This window comes from Mercenaria mercenaria, chromosome 7 (assembly GCF_021730395.1).
Source record: "Mercenaria mercenaria strain notata chromosome 7, MADL_Memer_1, whole genome shotgun sequence".
NCBI classification, from domain to species: Eukaryota; Metazoa; Mollusca; class Bivalvia; order Venerida; family Veneridae; genus Mercenaria; species Mercenaria mercenaria.
The window spans coordinates 23,897,959-23,910,879 of record NC_069367.1 but is presented as its reverse complement, the minus strand read 5'-3'; the positions used below and the strand labels follow the sequence as shown (position 1 = coordinate 23,910,879).

The 12,921-nt window shown below is 35.1% G+C and overlaps 1 protein-coding gene across 2 annotated transcripts in view; it reads left to right on the top strand.

Annotated features, from left to right (window-relative positions):
- Positions 1–12,921, top strand: part of LOC123554741 (alanine--tRNA ligase, cytoplasmic-like) — a 47,423-nt gene that overhangs the window by 10,108 nt on the left and 24,394 nt on the right. For both annotated transcript variants that reach the window (XM_045345047.2, XM_045345048.2), the window contains exons 11-16: positions 1,491–1,624; positions 2,332–2,470; positions 2,896–3,059; positions 3,523–3,639; positions 4,039–4,179; positions 8,921–9,061. In XM_045345047.2, coding sequence (XP_045200982.2) covers positions 1,491–1,624; positions 2,332–2,470; positions 2,896–3,059; positions 3,523–3,639; positions 4,039–4,179; positions 8,921–9,061 — 836 coding nt within the window. The remainder of the gene's footprint in view (positions 1–1,490; positions 1,625–2,331; positions 2,471–2,895; positions 3,060–3,522; positions 3,640–4,038; positions 4,180–8,920; positions 9,062–12,921) is intronic.

The window sequence follows — 12,921 nt, the reverse complement described above, 5'->3', positions numbered from 1 at the left end:
GAATTACCCCACCCCTTTTTTTTACTTAGAATTTCAGGTTAAAGTTTTGATGCACTTCCACACTATCTCAATTATTCCTAAATGGATTTGATTCAGACTTAAAATCCTTGTTCAACATATCACTCACATCAGATGACACAAGGGCCATTACTCTTGCACCAATATTGCATGAATTATCCCCCTTTTTACTTAGAATTTCAGGTTAATATTTTGATACACTTTCACTCTATCTCAGTTATTACAAAAAATGTACTAAATGGATTTGATTCAAACTTAAAATAGTTGTTCCACCTTATCACCCAAATCATATGACACAAGGTGCATAACTCTGACACCAATATTTCATGAATTATTCCCCCTTTTACTAAAAATTTAAGGTGAATTTTGATATCTCAGTTATTACGAAATACATTTGATTCAGACTTGAAGTAGTTGTTCCACATCATCACCCACATTATATGACACAAGGTGCATAACTTTTACACCAATATTTTATGAATTATGCCCCCTTTTTGCTTAGAATTATACTTACAGTGTTTTGATACGCTTTATCTTTACCTCTCTTATCACTTAATATTTTTGACACAGACTCAAGATATTGTGCAATATCTACATCCACCATTGGAGTCATTAAACTAGGGCTGGGACGATTTCAAAATTTTGAAACCGGTTAATTGTCTGTTTGAAATTGAATCGAACCGTTTAATCGGCCGCCATATTAAAAAAGCTGTTTCCTTTCCTGACGACCATATCAAGGTACTTCCAGCAGCTGACTTCATTAGAAACTTACCGACTTTATCGTTTGCAAGCAGTATGACAATTGATAAGTCATATTTTGGTGTATTTTATTTCAAATATATCACGACATGCAAATCCAAGACTGTTGATTATGTTCAGGTTGATGTGTTTTAGTGGAAATATACCGTGAATCTATGTGCTGGTCAAAGAAATGTATAAAGATAAAGTACGACTTGTGATGTTTATTTTTTGAGTGCGATTAGCGGTTTTGCAAAATTGAAACCGGTTTCACCTAGTAATTGAATCAGATCCGGTTAACCGAGTAATTGCCCCAGTCCTACATTAAACATTCAAGTGACAGCTCCAGTTTCCTAAGGTGTGCCCAGTTTCACTATCAAGCATCGAAATAGTCGAGCACGCTGTCTCCTGTGACAGCTCTTGTTTCCTTACAAATATCTCTGATTTTACAGTACAGAGTCTCTTCTGTAATATCATTATGAATATCATTATTATATATATCATTATGGGTATTTTATGGTGGAATAGTAACTTTGTGTGTCATAAAAATGGAGTTCTTGACTTCTTTTTCGAAATTCCTCTCAGTTCTAAAACTGAGTTTGGACACTAGTCTTAGACCTCAATTTTGCCATAAGTGTATTTCAGATTTCAGTTCACAAACAGCCAATCTTATTCTTAAAGCAGTTTTTCTAGCTTAAGATTTTATTATAAAAGATGTTTCTATTTTTATACAGGTGAATACATAAAAAGGTTACATGATGGTTACTATGGTTACAAAATGTCAACTGAACTAATTGAAATGATAGCGCCACAGTATGGTCTAAATATAGACATAGAGGACTTGCATGCATACCTTGAGTTTCAGCATGTAAGTAATATAGTTACAGTAGTACCTCATTAAATATGAACGTCTGAAAAACTAACTAAAATGCAGTCTTGTAAACTGAAAAATAATTGTTGTCTTGTTCTAGGATAAGTTATCTAAAAAAAGTGTCTCTATATCATGAACCTCTTATAACTAAAAATTTCCCTCGGGTCTCAAGGTCTAGAAAGGCTTCGAAGTGCATATATATGAATAAAGTTCTCAGCATGAGATGGTGTCTTCCCTACTTGCGAAAATTTGGCCAGGCCTAAAGTAATGTTCATAGATTCTTATCATCTTGTGAGAACTAAGTTACCTTTACTACGGTAACAACTGAATGTAGAAAGTTATCCTATTGCCTAAGCTGTATCTACAGTAGAACTTTGTTCACTCAAACTTAGATAATTAAAACACGACCCTTTGCTTTAACTCGTCATCAGGTCCCATCAAAATCCCTGTTTTGTATATTATTTGATGGTAACTTGAACAAATTGTGCCAGTCCCATCGAGTTTGAGAGAATGAAGTTTGACTGTATTTAATATAAAACAAAGAGGAGCAAAATAAGTAATATAATTTATCCCCTAAGGGAGGAACTTTTTTTAGCACTCATTGCTTGTCAGAATTACATACACATTTTGAATTTTATGTAAATGACTCCTGCTTTTATAACTGAAATGCAGTTTAAAGAATAATGTTTGCTGTTAATTTTCAGGGTGTTCCCATTACTCCTGTAGAAGTGCAATACCCTAACTTTACAGCAGAGTTGTTAAATAATTTAGCCAGTAGAGATATACCTGCCACAGATGATAGTCTCAAATATGAATATACAAAGTCCACAGAAGGAATATATGGTAATTTTACATTTACTACATGAGCTTGTTACAGTAGATGAGGGCAGATATTCACCTATATATATTAAGTTTGGAATTTAGACTTGGCATTTAAGAACAGTTATCGTAAATATTAAATTTTCCACAACTTTGTTTTATAGAATATTGAATTAGCTGGAATTTGCTGAGATGTGTGTAGTGACGTTTTGGAGAAAACTTCTCTTGCTGATTTTTGAATAAGCAGACCTTCCATTAATTTGTATTGTTTTTACTTAGAATATAGAATTCTTTTAGGTGAGGAAGCAGTTCAGCTTGTGGTTCTACCTAGGTGCCAGACCAAGCATGAAAGTTAACATTAAAGCTAAAAAGTCACTGTATGACCTGTTATTGTGTTGATGTGATATAAACCTTGCTGGGAAAAGAATCCCATTTTCTTCATATTTCAGAATTTCCAGTAATAGAGGGAAAAATTCAGTGCTTAGTTGACGACAGAAATCAGTTGTCTAAGCATGCATCAGAAGGTGATAAAGTAGGGATGATTTTAGACAAGACACAGTTTTATGCTGAAAAAGGGGGACAAGTAGGAGATAAAGGTCTGCTGAAAACTCAGGTGATGTATAGTGGGTTTGCGTTTCTTTTGTTATTTTACTTTTTACAAAAACAACACACTGTTTGACAATATACTGTAAGACTGTAAAATATTTTACTATGTACAGTTTAAACTCAATATCTTGGACTGTCTTATCTCAAAATTTCCCAGAAGACATTTTCAGGTCCGGTCCCAAAAACATGTGCACAAAATATCGTTTCAAGTTTTCTATGTACAAAAATAAATGAGCCATGCCATGAGAAAACCAACATAGTGCCTTTGTGACCAGCATGGATCTAGACCAGCCTGTGCATCCGCGCAGCCTGGTCAGGATCCATGCTGTTTGCTTTCAAAGCCTATTGCAATTAGAGAACCTGTTAGCAAATATATATGTATATGTATTGAGATATATTTCTTTTGATGAATATTTTGTGATATTTTTTTACCTGTAGTAATGAACAAATGATCTATTTTTGCATTTTAGACTGGTACAGTGGAGGTATTTGATACACAGTCCAGTGGTGATTTTGTTTTACATATTGGCCATGTTGTACAGGGTCATGTTGAAGCTGGCCAAGAAGCTGCACTAAATATAAATTCTGTGAGTATTAAATAGTCGTTAAGATTATATTATATTTTAGATAGAGTGCAGCATATTTAGTAACAGGCTAAAAGGAGAATTTCCCTAGAGACTGAAAGTAAGCAACTTACACGCACAGTGTGCCAGTATCACTTGAGAAAGATAAATGGTAATTATCTGATTTTAGCATAAATCTATTTCTATTTGATCCGCACCATGAGAAAACCAACATGGTGCATTTGCAACCATCATGGATCTAGTCAGGAGCCATACTGTTCGTTTTCAAACCCTATTGCAGTTGGAGAAACCGTTAGCGAACAGTCCGGACCCATGCTGGTCACAGATGCACTATGTTGGTTTTCTTATGGTGCGGCTCATTTATAGTAGGTATAAAATAAGATTCTTTGACTAATTGAACAGGAATGGAGAATCGGATGTACTCGGAACCACACAGCGACTCATCTTGTAAACTCAGCCCTACGTCAGGTTCTAGGAAGTGATGTCACACAAAGTGGATCAGTCGTCACCTGTAATAAACTCACCTTTGATTTTTCATGTTGGGTAAGAATAAATTAATCTTATAGTCTAATTCATGGTGAAAATATCAGATGAAAGACTGCTAGAGACCCAATGGAATTTACTTGTTTCCTCTTTTTGACAAAGAAATACATGATTATTTCAAGATAGAAGCTGCGATCTAATCCTTTAGCACTATGAACTTGGACAGTGAATAATAAGAACAACTGAAGTAAATTGCATTTTGATAATCTTTTCACATTATAAGGTTTCTCCCACATCACAAACATATCAATTGGCATTTTTATAATTAAAGATTTAAACAATGGCATATTTCGCAATGACAAATAAGTGTGTTAAAACTTCCCCTGATCTTCAAACACATAGTTCCTGTCATAAGGTAAATACCGCTGATCATCAGTTACCAGTGAATGTCATAAGGAAGTTTGGAAAACTTCAAGACCGCCGAGGATCAGACAGTGTCATTGTGCTTAATATTTATCGGTCATGGTTATGCAACCCTAATAATTGTACAGATAATTTTCCACTGTAAAATTTCAATAATAGATAGTCTCAGCTCTAAACAAAATATGGACTATACTCTGAGCCAAATATATCTCCGCTCTACTGACAATATATCTCTGCTCTACTGATACTGCTCAGAGTAAAATAAGATCTCCATTTTATTATTACATCTCCTTAAATGCAGCTGAGCCCGCCTGTTCCGAGCTGACCCAGCAATGTGAAACAAAATATACAACATTAGCATCTGTCCCGCATTGGTCATCAACAATGTACCCATTGTGCCATATGAAGGGAAGTAGCCAACGCAATATAATAATGCTTATTTGTATAAAGTTAAAGTGTACAATAAATTATGAATTATGTGTGCAGATAGAGACAAGTTTAATAATGACACCATCTAATCCCCAGCAGCCTAGAATTTTCCGCCACAACAAATTGACGCAGAATGACAATTTGTCCGCCAAAATTCAGGCCTAATGTTCAAGGAATGTTGTACCAGAAGAACTAAGAAATTGTGTAATTGCCTCACCAATAGCAAGAATGTACATTTCATTTTCCACCTTTGATAGATGGACCTTATCGGTATGATAGAAACCCTGAGTTTGAGTATCTATAGATTTCATGTTAAGAGCCCTGCCATTAGTATGATTAAGGGTAAAATTTGACATTTGTCTATTAATGGATAAACATTTCTTATTATACCCCCACCAAACATGTTTGAGGGGGGTATATAGGAGTCAGTTTTGTCGCGTCGCGTCCCGTCCCGTCGCGTCCCGAAATCTATTATCTCAGTTAATACCAAATGGATTTGATTCAAACTTAAAATACATGTTCCACCTTATCACCCACATCATGTGACACAAGGTGCATAACTCTTGACACCAAGTTTTCATGAATTATGTCCCCTTTTACTTAGAATTTAAGGTTAATTTTGTTGTATTTTCATTATATCTCAGTTATTACTAAATGGATTTGATTCAAACTTAAAATAGATGTTCCACCTCATCACCCACATCATGTGACACAAGGTGCATAACTCTGACACCATTTTTTTTAATGAATTATGCCCCTTTTTACTTAGAATTTAAGGTTGATTTTGATGTATTTTCACTATATCTCAGTTACTACTGAATGGATTTGATTCAAACTTAAAATAGATGTTCCACCACATCACCCACATCATGTGCCCACATCATGTGACACAAGGTGCATAACTCTGACACCAAGTTTTCATGAATTATGTCCCCTTTTACTTAGAATTTAAGGTTAATTTTGTTGTATTTTCAATATATCTTAGTTATTACTAAATGGATTTGATTCAAACTTAGAATAGTTGTTCCACCTCATCACCCAGATGATGTGACATAAGGTGCTTAACTCTGACATAAATTTTTTATGAATAATGTCCCCTTTTACTTTAAATTTAAGGTTGATTTTGATGTATTTTCACTATATCTCAATTATTACAAAATGGATTTGATTCAAACTTAAAATAGATGTTCCACCTCATCACCCACATCATGTGACACAAGGTGCATAACTATGACACCAATTTTTCGTGAATTATGCCCCTTTTTACTTAGAATTTAAGGTTAATTTTGATGTATTTTCACTATATCTCAGTTACTACTGAATAGATTTGATTCAGACTTAAAATAGATGTTCCACCTCATCACCCACATCATGTGACACAAGGTGCATAACTCTGACACTAATTTTTCTTGAATTGTATCCCCTTTTACCTAGAATTTAAGGTTAATTTTGATGTATTTTCACTATATCTCATTCTGATTGGCTTAGAGCCAAAGAGAAGTAACCTTTTTTTAACTTTTGTACTGAGTTTCTTCCCCTTAAATTCCAGGAATTAGTCTATTTTTAGAAATCCTATTTTTAGATTTTCAATATTTTAGGTATTTTTCTAACATTTTTTTATTGTAAGTCCTATGTAAAAACATTTTTCTGTGGTAACATGGGTCGGTAAGACACTTTTTTGTATTCACTTTTAGTGTATTGCTAATATTAGAGATTTAATATATTTACTAGTATTACTATACTAGTATTATACTAGTATTACTTATATGTGGAAGCCCAGGATGAAGTACTCCAAAGTATTTTTAAGATTTCTTATGGTTGCCATTCTTCTGTGACAAGACCGTATGGTGGGGGTATGAGTCACTCCTGTGACAGTTCTAGTTCATGTTACGATTATATACAGCTGATTGATTATTGTATGACCAGGATAAACGAGGTAGTATGAAAGTCCAGACAATAAGTGATCTGGGGAAATTAGAAAATAAATATTCGAATTCAGTTTTAAGTTCTCTTACAATTTTACATTGATTGGTATTGGTTATATTGTTTCCCCCTACATGTACAAAAATAATTTTAGGGTCCTTGCTTTGGATTAGCCCATACTGCAACTTGGCATGTAGACCGTCTCGCTTGAACCCACTAGTTCCATCCCATGAGATATTGTTACAGAAACTCGGCCTTTGCCTTTGGGAAAATTGACGCCCTGCCCATCTTACAAGGGAATCCTCCACTATCCAGATATCTGTAATACAATTAAGATACATCAAGTGATGTTTGATGTCTTAGTTTACAAAACGTTATGGGTTTCAAAGCCTTATATACCTGGAGTAACAGTCAGAGGACCAACGACCCATTTGCTTTATTAGATCCGCAGAGTATCCATTTATTGCCAAATCAGTTGCACGGCAAATGCGAAAACTATGAGTTTTAAACATGTGTGAATGAAAACCTGCCTGTCGACATGCTCTGGTGAGGACTGCAGAAAACTGATACCTTGTTAGGGGGGATTTGCTAGTATGACAAAAGAAATGACTTGCTCCAGCTGGAATCAATGACATGTAATTTTCAATTGCTTTAATGCATTCTGTTGTTTCATCATTATTTGGGATTCTCACTATTAAAGGCATGCCCATTTGTCTGGTTTTGGTAACCCTTAAACATACTAGTATGGCTTTCGAGTTTTGTTCCAATGAAATATCATTCTTCATAAGAGCTCTATGCGAGGCAGTCGTTGAACACACAACTAACTCACTTACCCTAAAAAGGCCAAAGTATGCTAGATAAAAAACTGCACTAAAGAGTTGCCGTTCATAGTCCAAATAGCATACAATGTGTAACGTAGCCACAATTGCTTTAAGCATTTTAAGGGATATTGGAGCCCTGAAGTCTACCCGCGGCCTTAGCCGTTTACAGCCTTCCAGCATTTTTTTAACGACAAAATTTTCTGTGGTATCAACCATCCCTATAAGTTTATGAATGAAACGTATACTTGAAACATATGTTGTTATAGTAGAAGGAGCATAGTTTTTCTCAAAACAATAGGCAATATACAGAATCAGATGATTTATAGGTACTGGCCATTGACTGGCTAAATTGTATTGCATTCGAAAAGCATTAAAATTTATCATTGCTGTGTTATAGGCCTTTTGGTATTAGTTGATAAGCTAGACAGAATTAATCTATTAGCTCTAGATTGAATATCTGCCAAAGATGGACTGGGACCTTGTGTGGCTCTGGTTCTGCTTCTGGGGCTAACATGTGGAATCTCTCCATCCCTCTGAGTTTAGCTGCCCAAAATATTCAATCTTTCAGGCTCCTGCTCCATTGAAGAAAAACTTTCAGCTTCTATCACACTGACAGTGTTCCGTCTCTTTCTAGACTTGGGTTTCCCTCTACCTTGCATCTTCTTTACACAGGATTACATTGATTTTTAATTTTTTTAAAAATTTTCGACCTTGTTTGTTTTGCAGACAGTTTTGAAAGGGAGATAACTTTTGAGGTACTTCCTGTTTATAAAATTACAAAGGGAGAAAACCATGCCTAAACTAATAATTAATGGTAGCAATGGTTTCCTCCCTTGAAGCACTCAGCTCTACTGAAATAAACTGGCATTATAGCATAAAGCAATAAGCCTTGATATTATGAGATCAGTAATACTCTTGGGGAGCTAATTTTCCTGAATTTCTTCGTTGCGTTAATATGTGAATTTAAACCCCAACCAACAAGCAAAGTGCCTATTCATTTACCTTAATAATTGGAATCAACAAATTTATGTCCTCAGGAAATAGCCATTATGCACAAAACAACAAAATTTTCGGTATCCACAAAATTCATTGATTTCACAGTATTGCACTTATCTTAAAGATATACAAATTAATTTTGTACAAATTCTAACAATAGAAAGTATTTAGCTTCACTGCAGTACTAGATGTGTTGTTCTGTATTTCAGGCACAAATTAAAGATGAAGACATTGAAAAGGTGGATGAATTAGTAACATCAACAATAGAAGAGGAGGTTCCTGTACAGAGGCAACTGGTTCCACTGAAACAAGCTCTGGAGATAGAAGGAATGGTTTATCTAGATAATGCGGTAATTTTTAGCATGTCTTCTTGTATTTTAGCTTGACTGTTAGAAGAATAATGTGAATTATTCTACTCACCCAGGCATTGGTATTGTCGTTGACATCACACCTTGGTTAAAGTTTTGCGTGAAAGTTCATATCTTAGTAACCATTGCATGTATTGGATTGAAACTTAAGACAAGGATTCCAGGTCATCAAAACTACTGGAATAATCATGTTAGATAATGATTGAATTTAATTGAAATTACGGCCCTTTTTGACCTAGAAAGTTTGGTTAAAGTTTTGCATTCCAATAACTATCAAGCTGTTTTTTTTTGGTAACAACTACATATATGTGGCTGAAATTCCACTCAAAACTCCCAAGTTATCAGATCTGTGACATTACAAAGTTAGAAGACACTGTAGAATTTAATAAATATTTACAGTCACTGTTAAGAGGTTATTTAAAGGAAAACACATTTTTACTGTGAATATAAATACCATATAAGTACTTATTTCTGCGGGCTTAATATTCTGCGATTTTTTAAAAAATGAGGTGGTATTAAATTTCTGTGTACCTTATTTCTGCGGTGTCTTCCTTCTCACGTTGATGGGATTTACTTCTGTGGTTCTGTGTTCACCGGTTGTTTCATTAATTTCAAATAGACAGGCACGTATTTTGTTGTTATTTGACAGTTATGTTGGCTTCCGGTTTGAAAATAAAAGTTGACGGATACTGATGTAACATTGTTATCATGATATAATCTTGAGTGTTAAATGCAAGGAGAAAGTCATTTTATAAATACGGTCATGCCAAACAGATACGAAAAATGCCTGAATCTATATTTTGCAAACATTCTCATCTGTGCATTGTAACGTTATAATCATTTTTGTTTATCACGCCTTTTTCAAGTCCCATACAAATAACGGTTAATAATTCCATTGCAAGACGGATTGGTTAACAATAGACACAAAGGATACAATGGATTGTGTTTGTCACATAATTTAAGAAAATTGAAATTGACAGCTGACTGCTCAGTTGTGAACGAAAATCAAAACAAATTCGATGTTTTTCATTATAGTTTATTCAATAGCAAAACAATAATAAAACGATTCTATTATATTACCGTTATAACTAAATTTTCAACTTGCTTCATCGGTCTTCAGCTACATGTGGGACAAAAGCCGATAACTCTATCGGACATTGTCTTATACTCAATCAGATTATAATGGCGGCTTGTATGGTCGTATCACGGCATGTCAGGACAAAATTTCTGCGGATTTTAAATCTGCGGTCTTATTCTCTTCCGCAGAAAACGCAGAAATAAAGTTCCCGCAGAAAAAAGTACTTATACGGTAACACTGTATACTGTGGAATGATTTAATTTCATCGGCAGCTTTTGAGGATAAAATGTAGAATTTTGCTTGTTCATTGGGATTTTTTTTGATTGACACAATAACAAAATCCACAAAAATTAGTGCCCAATGAATGTTAACCCTTACCATGCTAAATTTCTATAATGAACTTGTCCATCATTCAGTTTGGACAGTTCCATTAACTGTTAAAAGGGGTGCTTTTCAAAAAGATCCAGACTGAATAGCGAACAGTGCAGATCATGATCTGACTGCATGGATGTGCACTGTTTGCAAAGACAGAATAAATCATGTCCAGCATGATAGGAAGTGTCTAGAGGTACAGATCCGTACATCTAGAATCTGATTCTAGAGGTACAGATCCATACCTCTAGACAAAGCCTGTTAGGGGTTTTCTAGGGGTAAGGACCTCTTTTTTCTAGAGATTTAGGGTTATTTGTATCTTAAATTTTGTTGAAAATGAAATAACAAATAAGTCTTAACCAGTGTTCACTTGAAACTTGGATCCAGTTGGTTTACAGATACCAGCGTTCACCCGATTGTTTACCTTCTCTTTCAAAACCTAAAAAGTTAAGCATAATAATATGCACCAATTTATTTTGTTATTAAACAAGGTATAATGATAATCGGCACAGAACTGATTGTTTAATAATCAATTAAGCAACATAAAGTAAAAGAAACTGTTTGTGAAAATGTCCCTTGTATCTCGTGACTGCTACCAAATGTGTGAAAAACATAAATACACTAAGGATTAATTATCAATTAAAAATAGTTTTTTTCCCAACATATTTAACATTATTTTGTTTAATCTTCATATCTTTTTAGCTCACCTGTCACATAGTGACAAGGTGAGCTTTTGTGACCACCCTTCGTCCGTCGTCCGTCGTCAGTCCGTGCGTCCGTCAACAATTTCTTGTCTGCACGATAGAGGTTTCATTTATGATTTTATTTTAACCAAACTTGCACACAACTTGTATCACCATAAGATCACGGTTCCTTTCTTGAACTGGCCAGATCCCATGGGTTCAAGAGTTATGGCCCCTGAAAGGGCCAAAATTAGCTATTTTGACCTTGTCTGCACAATAGCAGCTTTATTTATGTTTTGATTTTTACCAAACTGGCACACAATTTGTATCACCATAAGATCTTGCTTCCTTTCTTGAACTGGCCAGATTCCATTATGGGTTCCAGAGTTATGGCCCCTGAAAGGGCCAGAATTAGCTTTTTTGACCTTGTCTGCACAATAGCAGCTTCACTTATGATTTGAATTTAATCAAACTTGCACAAAACTTGTGTCACCATAAGATCTCGGTTCCATTCTTGAACCGGCCAATACCTATAATGGGTTCCAGAGTTATGGCCCCTGAAAGGGCCAAAATTAGCTATTTTGACCTTGTCTGCACAATAGCAGCTTCATTTATGATTTGATTTTAACCAAACTGGCACACAACTTGTACCACCACAAGATCTTGCTTCCTTTCTTGCAAGATTCCATTATGGGTTCCAGAGTTATGGCCCCTTAAAGGTCCGAAATTGGCTATTTTGGCTTTTGCAGCCATATAGAGACTTCATTTATGGTTTTATTTGATACAAACTTCCAAAATATCTTCAACAACAATAAATCTTGGATTCCATTAAAAATCAGATCCAATTGTAGGTTCCAGAGTTATTTTATATCTGATTACCTCCCCTGATTGTAATCAAAATGGATTTATATCAGTAAGTACTCACAGGACTTATTTGAAATTTCATTATTGTTATTAGTTGGACTGAGGCAATCAGGGTAGATAACTATGAACTGATTTTATGTCAAATTACCTCCCTTTATTAACCAGAGTTATTAGATTGGGGGAGATGTCGGTTGGACGGGCGGGCGGCAGCGGCGGCGTCAAACTGGTGTTTCCGGTCAATAACTTTTGTTTCGGTAAAGATATTTGAATAAAACTTGGTATGTATGTAGCTTATATCAAGACAAAGGCTGGGATTGATTTTGGGGTTTCTGGGGTCAAGGTCACTGTTACTTAAAATAGAAAAAGGGTTTCCGGTCAATAACTTTTGTTTCGGTAAAGATATTTGAATAAAATTTGGTATGAATGTAGCTTATATCAAGACAAAGGCTGGGATTGATTTTGGGGTTTCTGGGGTCAAGGTCAAGGTCACTGTTACTTAAAATAGAAAAAGGGTTTCCGGTCAATAACTTAACTTAGGAATGAGCTATCATGATGAAACTTGGTGTATAGAAAACTTATATAAAGTTGTAGCTTGGGATTGATTTTGGGGTTTCTGGGATCAAGGTCAAGGTCATTATTACTAAAAATAGGGTTAGGTTAGGGTTAGGGTTAGCATATCTTCTACATGCATGAAGGGATTTTGATGAATGTTGGCACAATTGTTCACCATCATGAGACAGTGTCACGCGCAAGAACCAGGTCCCTAGGTCTAAGGTCAAGGTCACACTTAGAGGTCAAAGGATACAAGAATGAAAACTTTGTCCGGAGCATATCTTCTTCATGCA